The 16,683-nt window shown below is 54.3% G+C and overlaps 8 protein-coding genes across 8 annotated transcripts; 3 read left to right on the forward strand and 5 right to left on the reverse strand.

The window, feature by feature from the left end:
- Positions 1-263: 263 nt before the first annotated feature.
- On the forward strand, positions 264-1,409 carry INS49_003583 (uncharacterized protein; the record flags this gene model as incomplete). Its single annotated transcript, XM_043164377.1, has 3 exons — positions 264-901; positions 976-1,007; positions 1,078-1,409. The coding sequence occupies 3 exons, from the start codon at positions 264-266 to the stop codon at positions 1,407-1,409; spliced, it is 1,002 nt and encodes a 333-aa protein (XP_043019142.1).
- Positions 1,410-1,809: 400 nt separating this feature from the next.
- INS49_003584 (uncharacterized protein) lies at positions 1,810-2,798 on the reverse strand (the record flags this gene model as incomplete). Its single annotated transcript, XM_043164378.1, has 2 exons — positions 1,810-2,683; positions 2,764-2,798. The coding sequence occupies 2 exons, from the start codon at positions 2,796-2,798 to the stop codon at positions 1,810-1,812; spliced, it is 909 nt and encodes a 302-aa protein (XP_043019143.1).
- Positions 2,799-3,678: 880 nt separating this feature from the next.
- INS49_003585 (uncharacterized protein) lies at positions 3,679-4,062 on the reverse strand (the record flags this gene model as incomplete). Its single annotated transcript, XM_043164379.1, has 1 exon — positions 3,679-4,062. One exon carries the CDS (start codon positions 4,060-4,062, stop codon positions 3,679-3,681), a length of 384 nt encoding a protein of 127 aa, XP_043019144.1.
- Positions 4,063-5,703: 1,641 nt separating this feature from the next.
- On the forward strand, positions 5,704-6,592 carry INS49_003586 (uncharacterized protein; the record flags this gene model as incomplete). Its single annotated transcript, XM_043164380.1, has 2 exons — positions 5,704-5,713; positions 5,781-6,592. 2 exons carry the CDS (start codon positions 5,704-5,706, stop codon positions 6,590-6,592), a joined length of 822 nt encoding a protein of 273 aa, XP_043019145.1.
- A 58-nt stretch (positions 6,593-6,650) lies between these two features.
- On the reverse strand, positions 6,651-8,825 carry INS49_003587 (uncharacterized protein; the record flags this gene model as incomplete). Its single annotated transcript, XM_043164381.1, has 5 exons — positions 6,651-6,865; positions 6,942-7,005; positions 7,069-7,230; positions 8,438-8,580; positions 8,753-8,825. 5 exons carry the CDS (start codon positions 8,823-8,825, stop codon positions 6,651-6,653), a joined length of 657 nt encoding a protein of 218 aa, XP_043019146.1.
- An 863-nt stretch (positions 8,826-9,688) lies between these two features.
- Positions 9,689-10,975, forward strand: INS49_003588 (uncharacterized protein; the record flags this gene model as incomplete). The annotated part of the gene is made up of 1 exon (XM_043164382.1): positions 9,689-10,975. The coding sequence occupies one exon, from the start codon at positions 9,689-9,691 to the stop codon at positions 10,973-10,975; it is 1,287 nt and encodes a 428-aa protein (XP_043019147.1).
- Positions 10,976-11,080: 105 nt separating this feature from the next.
- On the reverse strand, positions 11,081-13,799 carry INS49_003589 (uncharacterized protein; the record flags this gene model as incomplete). The annotated part of the gene is made up of 4 exons (XM_043164383.1): positions 11,081-11,735; positions 11,874-12,184; positions 12,254-12,572; positions 12,637-13,799. The coding sequence occupies 4 exons, from the start codon at positions 13,797-13,799 to the stop codon at positions 11,081-11,083; spliced, it is 2,448 nt and encodes an 815-aa protein (XP_043019148.1).
- A 435-nt stretch (positions 13,800-14,234) lies between these two features.
- Positions 14,235-14,690, reverse strand: INS49_003590 (uncharacterized protein; the record flags this gene model as incomplete). Its single annotated transcript, XM_043164384.1, has 1 exon — positions 14,235-14,690. The coding sequence occupies one exon, from the start codon at positions 14,688-14,690 to the stop codon at positions 14,235-14,237; it is 456 nt and encodes a 151-aa protein (XP_043019149.1).
- Between the last annotated feature and the right edge of the window lie 1,993 nt (positions 14,691-16,683).

Below are 16,683 nucleotides of genomic sequence, written 5' to 3' on the forward strand. Positions count from 1 at the left end.
GCCTGCCGCGCGTTTGACCGTTGCAACAGGGGCCTAGGCGCGAGCCGAGGCTTAAATGCAGGAAGACCCAAGGTCCATGTTCATGACGTGCTGCGATTGTGAGTCTGCTTGGCCAGCCACAGGCCACTTGTACATATACCACCTGACTTGGGCCATAGGAGCTTGTACTGCAAATATTTCTTCATGAAAAGAGCTCGATCAAGCTGCGTCGAAGCTGCCCGATCGCGCCGATCTACACCACACCCGGGCACACGGCCGGCAAGATGGCGCCTCATGTGCCAGACGCGACCTTCGACCGCCCCGAGCCTTCAAACCCAGCCTCAACCCCAGAGCTGGAAGACGACAATGCCGCCAACTGCCCCTTCTGCCGGATAGCAGCCCTCTACAAGCCCTACGACCCAGTTGTTCCCCCAGCAGCCGACTCGCCCGCCATCTCCACCACCAAGGCCGACCCCAACCCCGAGACCTACGTCCTCCTCTCCACGCCGGACGTGATCGCCTTCCTCGACATCATGCCCCTCTCGCGGGGCCACCTGCTCCTCTGCCCGCGAAGGCACTCCCCGAAGCTCACGGGGACCACGGCCCACGAGGCCCGCGAGCTGGGCTACTACCTGCGCGTGCTGTCGGCAGCGCTGAGCACGGCGACGGGCGTCGAGGACTGGAACGTGGTTCAGAACAACGGCGCCGCCGCCGCGCAGGTCGTGCCCCACATGCATTATCATATCATCCCGCGGCCAGAGATCAGGGCGCAGGGCCGCTGGAGCGAGAAGTTCACCATGTTCGGCCGCGGCCAGAGGAGCGATCTTGATGCTGAGGACGGGGAGCAGCTTGCGAGCAGCGTCAGGGCGGAGATCGCGAGGGTGCTTGGGGAGGAGGCGGCGACGGCGGTTAAGGGGAAGCTGTGAGCTGCTACGGCGGGCCCATGCAGTTCTTAACCCTTCCGGATGGCTATTGACGAGGAGAGAGGCTCTGTAGAGCCCTTGTGCTGGGCGAGCTGCGATACGACGGTGAGGTGAGCGCACTGTGCGATACTCTACTTAATTATCTTGGTGTTTTCTTAGCGCTGACTTCACCAAGGCACCTTACCAAACATCGGAAGCTCAGCTCGGGTCAATACCATCGTGACAAAGATGGGGACACGGGATGACTGGGTTTTTCAGTGTGAAGGCCCGACGAACACACAGCAGCGATTGTGCGAGCCTAACGAAATCATGACCTTGTGTTTCGTGCGCATGGTCAGGCCATCCATAGTGACCGTGGACGCCCAGATTCGAGCTGTGGATCTCTCGCACAGTACTCCTCTCGGCCCGGCTCGTCAAGCTCTACTGGCGGGCGAAAGCCCGCTCCCAGATAGTTGGCCGGAACCCTACGGTAACGAGGAGCGTGCGCACAATATGGCGCAATTGTGAAAAGTCGGGAAAGGGGCACATGTGAAAAGATCCACGCTGTCTCCGCAACAGCGCACTTCCCTCATGCTGGAAGATCCTCTAAGCTTCTTCCAGGAATCAACTTAGTACCAAAGACGGACACCGTCTCATGCGCGACAGTCACGATAGGTGCCATAGCTCGTCAGGCTCGTCATGGAAGACCTGAATATGCCGGGAGGCAGGGCGAGAGACAAGACACGTAGCTACCGAGCATTTTGCCGCATCTGAAATAATACCACAATTCACTGCTGCAGTCACGGGGGCTTAGGACTTTTGAGCAAAGTTGCTGGGTATCGATCATCTGTTTTATTCTAGTAGACCTTTCCCACCGATCTTTGCAGATGCTTCATTATCTATCCGGTATGTCATCCCCCGGTTCCACCTACTCGTCATCCCCGTGGAACACCCTGATCGGCAGCCAGGCGTCGCCGCAGACCTTGAACCTATCCTGGATGCCGTCCAGGGCAGAGACCTCCTCATCAGTCAGGCTCCAGCCGTCCAGCTCCCTGTTGGCAACGATGCGCGACTCGGTGACGCTCTTGGGCAGGACGGAGAAGCCCTTCTGCAGGCCCCAGACGAGCAGGACCTGCTGGGGCGACTTGCCCTTGGCCTTGGCGATGGACAGCAGGGCCTCGTTCTTGCCGAGCGGGGAGTCGGTGCTGCCGAGGGGCGAGTAGGCCGAGGGGTGGATGTTCTTGCCCTGCAGGTACTTGATGAGCTTGGGCGAGGGGTTGCAGGGGTGCAGCTCGATCTGGTTGACTGCGGGCGTGACCTTTGTGGTCTCGGCGGCTAGCAGCTTCTCCATGTTGGTGATGTCGAAGTTGGACACGCCGATGTTCTTGACCTTGCCCGTATCGAGGAGCTTCTGCAGCTCGCGCCACGTGTCGACGAAGTTCCAGTCAGGGTAGTGCTTCTTGAGGTCATCCGGGTCGGTCGAGCTGGGCCAGTGCATCAGATACAAGTCGAGGTAGTCGGTCTGCAGGTTCTCGAGGGACTTGTTGAAGCCCTCGGTGACGCGCTTGTGCCAGGGGTTGTCCAGCTTCGTGGTCAACCAGATCTCGGACCGGGGGACGCCCGAGGCCTTGATGCCGTCGCCGACTTCCTTCTCGTTGCCGTAAGCGAAGGCGGTATCGATGTGTCGGTAGCCTGCCTTGAGGGCTGCCTCAACGGCGTTCTTCACCTCGTTAGGCTTGGATTGCCATGTTCCAAGGCCCAGGGCAGGGATCTTGGCACCCGTGTTCAAGGTGTAGGTCTTACTGGGGATTTCTCAGCAAACAGAAGTGGGAAAGGAGGAGTAGGGGCAGAAATAGGGATTGAAGGGTGGATATGTACTCACGTGGTGTTCTTGACGGCAGCCATGATTCTTGACATTCAGTGGGCGTGTCTGTTTTCGGGTGTAGCGAGAGAAAGATGAGGAAGTCTACAAGAACAAGAGCAAGACAGGGTGAGTGCCAGCGCAGGTATTTATGATGAGGTGGGTGTAGGACAACCCGCCACCAGGGCTAGATTGTACAAGACGATAAGAACAGCAAACATGATGAATCCGCCGCGGATATCGGACCGAACCATAGTAAAGACAGAATTAGGTAAGAATCCGTCGATTTCAAAGCTGGGAGGCCTTTCAAGCGATCGGTGATCTGCAAAGCCGGGCGAGCTCTCACGGTGAGAGAGAGAACGCCCTAGCAACTGGCCGGCAGTCCCAGTCGTCAAGCGTGCCGTGCCTGGCAACCAGGCAACTTGGAAGGTCGACGCGCGGGAGATACCCCGCCGTGGGGCATCCATCCTCTGCGACCCGCCAGGACGTCATGAGGGATCTGCCCCTCCGTCATTGGTGCGGATGGACGGTGGGGCATTATTTTCTCCCTGCGAGCTACTAACATCAAATCTCCATTCAGCCGCCTCGGTGAGTTTTTATTTTAACCATGTTCGTCCAGCCCGAGCTAGGTCTGAGAGTAGGCACTGTAAACCGCGGTTGACACGGATAATTTCCTGAACCAGGTCGGCTGATGTTTCGCACACTGTGACCTCATGGTACGAGGCCACTTCCAGCCTCGCGATGCCCTGGGCGAGCATGAAGCAGACCAGCGCTCCGTCCTCTCTGAGCTGTGCACTGGGGCAGCCCAATTCGACCTGTCCATGTCAATGCAATGCCCAGCCCTGTCGATGGCCCCCCTCTAAGACCACAGCTCGCCTTGCCCTGCCAGCCCTCTCTGCCTCGTCTCGTCCTTCGCAGCCTGCCTCATGATCTCGTTCATCGTGTGCCGTCTCTGCCGTCGTAGCAGTCTGCCCAGGGCACCTGAAGCCCGCCCTTCCGAGCTTCTGGCTCTTGCCTAGCAAATGTCAGACCGAACCAGCGCGGTGTAGTCCTCCGGGACATCTCCCGCTCAGCCCGTACCTCTGCAGCCTCGCCTGCTTTACGTCTGGCTTCACTCCGCTCTGACACGGAAGAGCCGTCGAATCCGCCGTGGGAAAAGGCATCTCCCGTATTTTCACCGAGCTTCTGACCAGGCTTTCTGCCGTCATCCGACGGCGCAGGTTGTGCATGCTCAGACACAACCTTTCGGATCAGGACACCTGAAAGGAGAAGGGCGGCGAGCGTCGCGCCGAATCGCAGGACGGGTGACAGAGAAGGCATTTTTGCATTATTTGCAACAGCAGAGGTATCTCGCATATCCACAATTGAAAGTCATTGAGGAATGGCTGGATGGACACCTTTAACGTCCACGAAATGTCCCCCTGGACAGAGGCCAGCCATCTCGGCAGGGCAGAAGCAACACATGTCTCAGCCTCACGCACAGAAAGGCGCCTCGAGGTCACATTTAGGATACATTCCATCACCAATCATGTCTTGTGAATTCCACGGATCTTTTCTCGTATTCTCCGGTGTCAAGACGCAGTATTTGTGCAACGTGGGCTTAGTCGCCCCTGTCCCATGTACATAGCTCCTGGCCAAAACGCAGTGCAGATTGCCTTTGGAAAGCCGTGCGGCTCCAGTATAATGTCAAGACGCTCTGTGACCCAAACTTGGACAGATTATAGAAAACTGATAGAGCGGTAGGAAAAGTCGGGACCCAGCTTCAGATGACCGAGTGTTAGGATTAAAGGACAGGGGCACAGCTGGACGGAGATCTTCTTCCCTGCTAAGGGCGATACTGAAGTTTAGAAAACAATACATAACGGTAGATTAGTGCCAGGAAGGAGCGGCCTCAATTCACACACAAATTAATACTAATGATCGCACCGCACAGGAACTTCCAAGGCCGGTATATTTCTGAAATCTGTGGAGCAAGTCACTTGCAAATGCTCAGCCACTCGAACCGGACTTTGATGAGCTGTTTATGTACCCAGTTAAGTTAGTTTTAAGACGGTTATCTCCAATCACAGTAACTCAAGAACTACACCAGGCCATGGGCCGTATTTGTGCAAGGTTGAGGCTCGACCGGACCACCAGGTCGATAGGCCTGATTCATCTGAAAACACCCTTTTTCCATGATTTCATGATGTGTGACTGCAGTCAGTCTGATAAACCGCTGCCTTTCCCTGGTTGGAGTCAAGAGCACTGCGTCACTTCCGGATCAGTGTACAAACAACAAGACTCCACGTTTGCACATACCAATATCGAAACAACACTGGAAGACGTAAGGACCCACATGAAAAACGTCGCTTTTAAGTTGTTGCTGCGTCTATCCTCGCCTGGGACTGCTTGGATTCAGTGACGATCCTTTGATATGTATCCGAAGCACAAATTCTGGGTCGTCTACCCACAGCTCTTGTTTCCCGACGCTGGGGTAGTTATGAAGCTAGCTTTCTCGGGAATGTTATTCACAGATTATTTTTGTTTGCAATGATGGAGAAAATGATGCCTGCTTTGATAGATACGGAAACATTTGATCCCAACACCGTAAGATTCCCCCAAGCTACCAAAAGCCCGAGCCAACACGTCATGAACTGGTGTGACTGTCTCGTTGCGTTTGTTCCGCCTTGCCATATTGAATTTGCTCAGTAATGGATCCACATTCACCAGATACAGAGCTCTTGTAATCAGCTGTCGTTTGATCTTTGATGAATAACATAGCCATCATATACCTCCCTCTCTTCCACCACAGTGGCAAATCTCTATTTGAGCAAGGAGAACGTCTTGTACTTCCAATTAAATTTATTAGCCCTCCATTTTCAGATGAGAATGTTTGTGAAGCCGGTCTCCGATACCACTCCAGCTATTCATCTTCCTTCTCACAGTACATCCACACAAACACCCACTGCAACATACCACCACATGTTTCTCAGTGAGTCACCCAGAGACGCCTCAAGCCACCCGGCATGCTGATAACCTTACACAGTGCATCATGGCAGACCTTCTCAAGGACATATCTGTTGACGAGATCACCCCTGGTCTCTTCGTAGGCAACATGGCTTGCGTTGAGAGCGAGAGTGTCCTGAAAGAGCTCAAGATCACTGCAGTTGTTTCGGTCGTTTCGAAATATCGCAAACCGTTTCCTCAGCCCAACACTCCATACGGTCTAACGGGACCCCGCCGCCATCCACTGGAAAAGCTGTTTAGCTTGCAGGACCGACTCGTTATTTTCGTTGACGATACTCGCTCGGACAATATTTTCCGCTACTTCGAAGCCGCCTGTCAATTCATCGACCATCAGTTGCACCACGCCAGTGTCAAGGAACGGGCCGGTTTTGACGCAAAGGCTTACAATGAGCGAAGAGGTAGAAGCTCCATGCCCAGAGAGAACGTGGCCAGGAAGACCGGCCGTGTTCTCGTACATTGTACCCTCGGCATATCCCGGTCCGTAACCATCGTGGCGGCATACATCATGTGGAAGTGGGGCTTCTGCGCATCTCGGGCGCTTCAACACGTCCAGAAGAAGCGAAGCATGTCCTCTCCAAACGAAGGCTTCATCGACCAGCTGCTCGTCTGGGAGGAGCTGAACTGCAACCCCTGGCTGAGTCGGCGGTTTCGTATTCGGCCACAGGCGTACTACGACATGACAAAACGCCTCGAGAACCACAAGCGTGTCCGGGAGGTCACAAAGGCCATCGAGAGAGCCGCGAAAGAGAACTCCCCCAGGGGCAGAGCCCCCACGAAGGGCGGCACAAGGGCGCACAGCATGGAGAGAAACACAGTCAGATACTTCACAAGGGCCAGGCATTAAGCAGCCGTCCCGTGGCGGGGAGGAATGATGCGGGAGCATTCGCGAGATACCAATACATCTAAGCCTTCTTGCAGGCAACAAAGTTGTTCCCCGAGGCCCCAGTGTGAGTGATCAGCGCGTCAAATTTGCCCTTCGTGTCAAAGATGACCCTGTCTGCACCAGGAGATCCGCCGGTGTAGACCTTGTACGAAGAAAGGATCGGGAACTCATACCACGGCGCTGCGGTTGGGAAGCTGAAGCCCTCGTAGTTGTTGTACTGGTGAGGGTAGCCACCTGCGAGTTTATTGTTAGCAATCTGATCTGTCAAGACCGCGGATTCTCATCTTGCGAGAGGAAGTTCATGTCATACCTGGTGCGCTGCCGGACTTGTAGTTTGAGTAAGCGGCAGCCAGGGCGTCGTCAATATCCACTTGCTACACATAGCCAAGGTTAGTGCCGATCAAGCCACAGAACCATTTTTGTTTCTGGGAGCTTACCCAATAGCACACCGAACCACAGGTGTAAACACAGGCATCCTGCACCGAGACCTCGGCCTTGACCTCGGCCTCGACCGCGGGCTCGGCCACCGGCTCGGCGTTGGGGATCACCGCCGCGACGGCGGCGGAAGCGGACAGGGCCGCGAGGAACAGCGATTTAAGCTATGAAGTAAAAATGTTAGTTGGTTCTGCATCGTCTCGCCGAGTCTCAACTTGAAGTGGACTAACCATGGTCACAGCTTTGAATCAGCGTCTCAAAATGCTATTCTCGGAAGCCGGCCTGGGTGCTGCAGGTGCCCGTGTTATTGAGGAGCGACGGTCGAGCAAAGCTGGTGCGCCTGTTCAAACATCGTCAGACGTGAGGGACCAAATGCCCTTATTTATGCTGCTCACGATCTTTCAAGACATAGTTAGGTCTGGAATGCTGAGAGTCCTCCCTCATTTCCCAAAGCCACAACCACACCCAATGAGATACTACGCTTTGCAAACGTTACAGCCGGCCGGGTCCTATATCCGAGACGGGAAGGACGAACAGCCAAAGACATCCCGCCAATCCACACACGTGAGCGAGTGTGTGGCAGTTAGATAGCTGCTTATCTGCGCGAGTCACCCCGGCCGAGAGGGCGGCCCACTGGTCCCTGGGTGCCACCTTCTCGATCCATACAAGCTCTGCCAAGGATTCCGAATAGGAACACCGAGCACCTGTCCGGGCGTTGCGCGTTCGTCGGCGGAGCGGGGGACCCATTCCGCGCCCATGATTGGAACAATCCGCGCCGGCAGATCGGCGCTGCAGAGGGGCAGGAAGCTGCCAACCACTGCAGGGACTTGGCTGAAAACAGCAGCGAGTGCCGGGATGCCGTCCAGGCGAAAATAGAAGCTTAAATTGGCGGCTCCGTTGCCAAGTGCTTGGTGGCAGTCTATCAGCTAGAAGCCAAACAAGAGAACACATGGATAGATGCAGGATTTCTGACAAGTCTTGCACACCTTTCTCTTGTTCTGAATGACTGTTGAATCTGATCCTGGCTGCCACTCAGGCTTAACATACGAAACGGACACTCATCACATGGAATAAGGATAAAGGAGAGCAAGAGAACACAATCGCGTAGTGGGTTCTGTAATTTTATTGAGTCTAGGATAGATATATAGATACAGCGGAACATGTTCACTTCAATGACCTGTAATGGACTAAGTAGATATCTGTTAGCACATGACCCCATATGACTTCATCCATAATAAATCAACGCTCCTAAATCAAACAAGGCTAACAAGGGTTGCAACCCTTGGAGCCAGGTCTGTCTTGCTGGTATTCTTCTCTCAAGTTAGTCCTAGAGTTGCGTTTCCTGAGGGAATGGCCCTGATTGCTATTCACAGGTATCGGTGGCTGGACACCGGTGATGTTTGTCGTAGGCGGTGGCGTCTGGACACCCTCAGCTGGCGGATCTTGAGCAATAGACGGTGAGGCCTCAGACGGCGTAGGGACCGCCTCCATCCACTTCATGATGCTCTTGTTATCTGTATAGAATTAATTGTTGTTAGCTCCTATTTCATGACCCCGGCAAGAGCTGTGCTCAAAATAATCTATGCGACAGGGCCGAGCATCTTGCCGAAACCACGGCTTCAGTGGAGCTGAAATTCAAAACAGGAGTGAAGATCTCGGGATCATGGGCTTGGTTGTGACACTTACTCCAGTAGGGTTTACCCCTCCGCCTCGTGTCGCCGAGGTGGACGTCACTATCAAGAAACTCCTTTGACGGCATTTTGTCTTCGCTGTAGTAGTTTTCAATTGAGATTTGAAGTTGTTAGATAATCTGAAGGGCTTATGGATTCTATAAGGAATAGAAAGGTCTGCATTATTTGAGATGTTTTATACCATGAGAATACGCCACCTCACTCACTCAAGGCTTTGTGACTCGCTCAACTTCAGTTGTAATCCCGCCGCCGGCATGACTGTGTGCATGGGATGAATGACATCCCGGAATCCATCTTTCTAATTTGTGATTGAAGTGGTTTCCAGCGTATGGTCCGAAAGTCTCAATCAATGTTACAATCCTGTGCAACTTCGAAAACCTCCTGTTGGGTGCTACGGACAGCCCAAATAATGAATGTTGCCTCTTGGGTTTTTGCATGATTCAGCTATTTTCACCATGAACGTCAGATATCCAATTTCAGTGTCTTTTCATGGCATATTTGACCACAGCAGAAGGAGGCATTTCAATTATGCGTGACAAAATCACTGTTGTCTGTCTCCTGAAATCACACATCGCTGCCATGCCCAATTCCCACAACCACAATGATCACTTGCGAGTATCCGGTATTCCCTGAGGCGAGCCTCACAATTTCAAATTGCTCTATCGATTTCTTCTATATTTCCTCGAAATGAGATGGCTCCATTGCGAACTTGAACACCAAGAATGGTCTTTTAATACATTGTATGCGACCTCGTTGCTTACTAAGCAAGGTGGTCTGAAGTGTGAGATAAGCTTGGGGAAAAATTCACTGAATGGCAGCCGACTTCACTAGGAACAACGGCCATGTTGCAAAACTGAGCCCTACAAAAATCACAGCCAAAGCCCCACCCACCATTAATATCCCAGGAAGCTCCTGGGGGGACTAGCCAGCGATGGGTAAATACGATCGCAAGGAAAAGTCACAGCCGAAACATGGGAAGCCCCCATCCAGCGGTGCATCCAAGGCGCCGGCGCGGATAACCCCCGGCGTGCCAGGCTGGAAAGGGCCTGGCTACATTCACAAAAAGAAGAAGCCTCAGCAGCCATCTGCAGGCTCGGGGTCAGCGGCAGCATCAGAGCCTCCTAGGCTGGAACATGTACTCCCCGTGGAGCTCGAGCAGCTAATGATCAATATCTTCCGCACCACCTTCCCTGCGTCGAATGACTTCGAAGCGCTGAAGCCGACACTGCAGGAGATCAAGGAGGCGCTATTTAGGAGGGACTTTGACATGGCATTTGGAAGGGCCGATTTCCTGGATGCATATGCGATCCGGTGGAGTCCCAGTCGCGCGTTGGGATATGCGCAGCTGATGGCTTGGATCTGCGAGGAGAGGGCCGACGACGCTTGCATCCAGCGGTTGGCCGGCGGCGAGGAGGAGCAGAAAACAGCCAAGGTGGTATGTTTCGGGGGCGGGGCGGCTGAGATCATGGCGTTCTCGGGTCTTTTGCGTCACCTACGGCCGTCAGAAGCAGCCGGAAAACCAGATTCACCATCCGAGGACGTCTCGGAAGATCTGCAGGCCCTGTCAATTTCAGAGGCTGAACCCTCGGCGACACTCCTCGATCTTCACCTTGTAGACACAGCGGACTGGTCTTCCGTGCTCTCCAAGCTACATGCGTGCCTCGAGACGCCTCCCACTCTTTCCAAGTATGCTAGCGCGGCAGCTCGAGCCACAAATGCCTCATTCCTCTCGCCCGGAGCTGTTAAGCACACTTTCACGCGCACAGACGTGCTAGGCTGCAGTACTGAAGACCTCCGAGCGGCCATCGGACCTGACCCGGCGCTTCTTACACTGCTCTTCACTCTGAACGAGCTCTACGCGGCCTCGATGCCTCGAACCACCGCGTTTCTGCTCAAATTTACGGAGGCTGCTCCTAGTGGCAGCTTGCTGCTCGTGGTAGACAGCCCGGGATCTTACTCTGAGGCCGCCGTTGGTAATGCCAAGGATGGGGAGGAGAAGAAGAAATATCCCATGAGTTGGCTCATGGACTACGCCCTCGTGCCAAAACCGAGAAAGAAGACAGCTGATGGAGAGGAAGTTGGCGAGGGGGAATCGGCTAATGCGTGGCAAAAGGTCATTTCCGAGGACAGCGTGTGGTACCGGTTGGAAGAGGATTTAGAGTACCCGGTCAGCCTGGAGAACATGAGATTTCAGATCCACGTGTTCAAACGTGTATGAGAATGAGAGACTACACGTATATCAATTAAAAATTTGTCGAAATCTACACTAGGAGATCTCTATGTGCCATGTAATGTTTAAGCCACTGCGCATGGTTCCGCCTCTTTACATCGTTGCTCCTGCGGGCTCCTTGCCCCTTACCAAGTTCGATGCTCCTTGCTTGTTCTCCGGGGTCACCAACGTGATGGTCAAATCTGGATCTCTGGAGTAGACCCGGAGACAAGCGACACAGACAGCATTCCACTGTCCGTCATCACCGTCCTCATGATCAGAATCAGGAGATCCGTCTGTGGACTGTTCCTCAGCATGCTCGTCGACGTTCGGGTTGATCTCAGCTTCCACCTCTGCTCCAACTCTGTCTCCATTCATCGGGACGGGTTCGTTTCCTCGTCCAGGTCCTTCATGTTCTTCTTCCTGGTGATTCTCGCCATTTTCCTTCTCTGCATGTTCGGTCTTTACCGTGAGCTTCTCCCTCGGCTGGCCTCCAGGCTCTCCGCTCCTATCGCCTTCTTGGCAGTCGCATGGGTGCCCGCCTACAGTCGATGGGCTCTCGGTTGCGTCTTGGAATTCTTCGAGCTCGGCTTGACCCTCCGACTTGCCGCCGCTTCCCTCGCTGGGTGTCGGCTCCTGTGGTGACATGACATCGACATCGACATCGAACTCCACAAATCTTCCCCGAATGTGGGGATGATGATGCCTTACGTGAGGCTTTCTCTTGGACTTGGACTTTTCCTTCTCAATCTTCATATCTTCATCTGGACTACAATCGGTGTTGTTAGCAGGCGGATCTATGAGAACCAAAAACGGGTCCTTTCCAAGCCCGCAAGAGTCCAGTCATCTCTGAACCACATTGAGGGAGGGACCGGGGGAAGAAATTCAAAGCTTCGAGTCAACTTACATGCCTCCCTTTGCGTGAGCAAGGTCGTATTGTAATCCCACTTGCCTGAGCTTCTGTGGGTTTGTGTCGGCGTAATCCGGGACCAAGGACTCAACGGTGCGCTTCTGGTTCCGCTCGGCGGTAATCTGCGGCACGACCTCGTACTGGCCTTCGTCAAGGTCTATCTCGCAACTGACGGATCGATCTCTACCCCCGTGGGCTGGCCGGACTCTGCAAATGTAGTCCCCAATCTGACTCCCCTGTTTTCGAACGACGAAGTGGAGACTGAACTGGTACGGGCCCTCCAGGCCTTTGAAGTAGCGTGTGTCCAACTGGAGCTCAAGTCAGCATTCGGGGCTTTTCATGATGTGCACAACGCGACGTAAGTAGCCGTGACTGACTTGTCCCATCACAATCACAACCATGCCAGCTTTCTTGACGTCAAGGACGAATTTGGTGCGCAGATAGCCAGTGAGCCACGAGACGCTGCAGCTCGCCCACTGCTGGATGACCGTCCAGTGCTCGTCGAACAAACGTGTGCGGTAAATATACCTGAACGTCTGGAGCATGTCGCCATACTCCATCCAGAACACGCCGTCGTCCTTGAAGCGGTGGTCAAGCTTTTCCATCCAGTACGGCGTCCATTCTTCGGACCCGTCTGACCACCTTCCGTTCCACTCGCCGACTCTGCCTCTGGGGTCTCTCTTTCCCCATGGGTTCCTGAGGGTGTCAGCACAACTTCACTTTTCGGACGCTTGCAATATGTTGGATGGTGTCTCTGTACCTGATCTTGACAAGGCGCACCGAGCTCTTTCCGTCTTCCGCGTCCACTTCGACTGCTCGGAGTATAGTATAAGCATGACCAAGAGCCACTCCCGAATCGGCTTCTACCCTACCGAAGCGGGATTGAGCAGACAGACCGAACACGAATTGCCCGTCAGAGCTGCTCAGCTCCCTCCACAATCTATCCTTTCTCAGTACCTTGTTAGTAGCAATAGACGTGTTGACACCGCCAGTCATATCCTCGACCCCGTCTCCAACATATCCACCATCAATGGCCTCGAAATCCCCGTGGGCTTTCGCATAAGCCTTCTCCAGCAGCGGCAGCCACGTCTCGTTCTCCTCGGTGCACCGGCTGAAGTAGAGCGCCTCGGACCCCTTCTGGCGCAGCGACCTGAACTTTGCGGCCTTGGAACCGTCGGGGTCGAAAACCTCCGGCTGGAGCTCTCTAAAGTCCCGAGAGGAGAGGTACAGGTTGTCGTCGACGACCGTGGATACCCACTCCCCGTCGCGCTGGAACACGAACCCGTACACGCCGCACTCCTCGTCCCGGTCGACGCAGATGCGGTCCATGAGGTCCTTGCGGTGGGCGATGGTCGAGATGGCGGCCAGCCACCAGCAGTCCCCGCCGACGCCCTGCTGGACGTCCGTGTGCGAGTAGCCATTGACGGTGAACTGCGGGTTCCTGAAGATCCAGTCGAGGCGGTGGACCGACCCGGGGCCCCGGTGGGCGCCCGACGGGGCGGTGCTGGTGACACTGACGTCGTCGGGGGGTGGAGGAGGGGGGGAAATGCCACGGCGGTGCGAGGGCGGCGGCGGCGGCGGGAACAGCCCAAAGAGGCAGTTGTTCCTGATCTCAAAGTCCGCCTCGATGTCGAAGTCCGGGTCCGTGAACTTCTCGTTTGTGCGCTCGCACTCCTCCCTGATGCGCCTGACCTTGTCGCGGCACTCCCTGGCCGCGATGTCGTAGCTCTCGGCCGCGTTGCGCGCCGACGATGCGCCGCGGGGGTCGGGGTGGCTGGGGAGCAGGCTGGCGTACAACAAGCGCGGGAAGATGGATGTCACCTTGCTCGGCCGTTTGCGCGAGAACTTGGACCAGAAGCTATTGACGTCCCCTTGTGGAGTCCTGGGGGCCCGCCGGCCGCCGTGGTGTGGAGCGCCGTCCATTTTTGCTTCAATTACTTATGGAGAGTGAGGGAAAGTCCGAGTCGGACGATGAAGGGAATAAGCAATGTGGTTGTCGTTAGTAAGTAACCCCGCCCCTCCAGGCGCGCAGCTGAACTGTTGCATGCAAGCGCATCCAAACATTCAGAGCGCGTCAATAAGCCAGTCGAGAGCAAATCATAATTCGGTGGTAAGTACCAACAGCATTTTGCGACGGCTGTGATAGGACAGCTAACGTTTGAATGCGGCAAGCTGCATTACTACGCCTGGGCAGTTGCAACCTTGCGTGGAACGAACGCCCTTCCCAGTTGTGAAGTAGCTTTCTCGACCAACTCAAGAATACACCTGGAAAACTCGGAATCTTGACTTGCAAATTAGCTGCCCAAGATCATACAACACTTCAATTGTTTTCAAGTGTGAGCTCGGCCCCATTCGTTATTAGGCCAGAATCAGCCTTTCCCCATTTCCTTCGGAGAGTGTGCCATCTGTCTGCCCACAGGCATGACATATCTTCTCCCAACTCTGCCTCTCCATCTCCACGAATCTGATCGCCCCTATTCTCTGGAAACGTTCAGAAGGTTTCCCATGCTGGCTCCTTTTGATCAGTAAGCCGACGCCGGAGTAGACGAGACGCCTGTTACCAGGGTCGTAGTTCACAGTACCATCTTTTTGCAGGCCCAAGCTTTTCTCTCCCACCGCAAGCACGAGCACCTCGCAGGCGCCGAGCAGGCCATTATTCTGGCTTGGGAAGACGTCCGGAAAAGCTTTCACGGTCACGAACGACTGGTCGGTGTCCGGTATTTTCACAACCCACCCGGTGCATTCGTCGTTGTCAGTCAGGAAACCTTGTGCTCGGTAGGCCTGTAGCTTGAGAATTGCGTCGTCCTCTGCCATTTTGGGCAGGTCCCCGGGAAACTTTGTTACGCCAGTGGCTGCCACGACTTCCGGTCCGTCATGGCCACTCGCCAGGTAAATTATGTTCTGGAGCAAACGATCCACCACCTCAACTCTGCCGGTTACTGATGCCCACGACCAGCTCGGAAACCAATTGTTACTATCCGGCCCCGGGCGCTCTGATACTCTTGGATTCTTTACTGTCCACGCCAACTGCAACACCAAGTCTCTCTCCCAAAGACCTGCTACGAATTTCTCTCCTCCTCGAGAGTCCTGGACCAGCTGCGCAATGCCCCAAAGCGCCCTGAGCTTGTCGCTGTGGAATGAAAGCGCACAGGAGGTATATTTCCCGACGGCCATTTTCCAGAATTCGTAAGGGATCTCTCGGCGAGAAGGGATAGTTAAGACGGTCATCGTTTTTGTCTCGCCGCCCGGTGCTGGGCTTCTAGTCGGCTGTTGCAGCTGGGCACGCCATTTCCGGTCGATAGATGCGCCATGATCGAGCTCGCGTGGCAGACCTCCTGGTAGACTTTCGCAGGCACTGTGCGTGGGACAGTCCCAGAAAATTTGGGTGCTAGTGAAATGAAGGGCACGCGGGGCGAGCATGCGTTCTGTTTGAAACGAGGGATGTCAACTGCTACGTATTTGGTTTTGTAGTGCCGGGAGAACTAGTTAGAGGATAATACATACCTTGAAATACCCATCCACGTCCGTAAAGCACATGTTCAAGGAGGCCTCTGTCCCATAGGTCTGCGGGCACAATTCGCCACGCGCCGGCTAAAGTGCCTGTGAGAATTTCTCCGTCCACTGGATAGCGCGCAAGGGCAACGTCCTCCGGCAGTCGGGACCTGAAGAGCCCTCCCTCCGAGTCTGTCGAGTCTGATGCTGCGATATTGCAGTACGAGTTTCTGTACACCCTGTGCATGAGTGGCGCTTCATGTTCCCAGTCTTGGCCGTCCTTGCTGTCTTGAATGATACACAAAGAGTCGATCCAGATATACCGAACATTAAGGTGATACGTTACTTCGCAAGCATCGGAAAAATTCCTGTTGCGGCATATCTCTGACCATGGAATTCCCTTGCTTTGGAATTCCTTGATGTTGGATACAAGGAGCCGAGCGAAGCTTTTCTTGCCCCAGCAATGACTGAGGGTTACGTATCGTCCCACATTCATATTCCTCGTGTCAACAATCTTGAGGCAATCGGATGCACTTGGAGGCCATGCGAGTTTACCATTTGAGTCCATTAGGTCAATCAATCTTGTTGGAGGTTTTCGATCACAGCCGAGATCGGCGTGACATTTTTCGGGGTGTGTTTGATCGCATTCTGTCGCCCACTTGATCACCTGCTTTACCGATTCAGCAGAAGACGTTCTGTTCCCGATGTTTAATGACCATAACGGAGCATGGGGGATATCTACAAGCCGTTGTTAGTTGGTCTGATTTTCTCTGTTCGCAAAGTTCTCAGCGAAACTAAAGATAGTTAAACAGAGACATAGGTCGAAAAAAGGAAGCTACCCTCATGAAATGTGTGATTTGCTGACCTTGTTCACGCAGCAAGTAGAAGGTGAGGTCTGGCAGTTCTATCGGATTCTCCTGGAACTCCTCTGCCATGCTGGTAGGTATCTCTCGAAAAGTAATGATAAAGCTGTCACGCATCTCCTTGATTCCGGCTGCCTTTCGAAAAGTCCAGCGATATATCGGGCGCCCGGGCTTCAGGAGATTTCTTTCGCTGAGGACACTTTGCCATTGAGCAGCAACCAGAACCTTTTCTACAATTTTCTTGCAGAAGACGCACTTCGCAAGCGTCGCAGATGACATATATTTTTCGTAGCTGTCGTGATGCTTGCCCCAAGGCGAGCCTGACTCCAGGATCTGAACTCGGCAAAAGTCGCACAGTTTCATATCTGATTGCGTGGCAAAGGAATGGCACTAGGGCTCAACGACGGTTCAGAAGACGACAGAGTGGGAAGAGTGTGAGAAAGGTGGGGTTT

Source organism: Diaporthe citri (genome assembly GCF_014595645.1).
Source record: "Diaporthe citri strain NFHF-8-4 chromosome Unknown scaffold_10, whole genome shotgun sequence".
Classification (NCBI taxonomy): domain Eukaryota; kingdom Fungi; phylum Ascomycota; class Sordariomycetes; order Diaporthales; family Diaporthaceae; genus Diaporthe; species Diaporthe citri.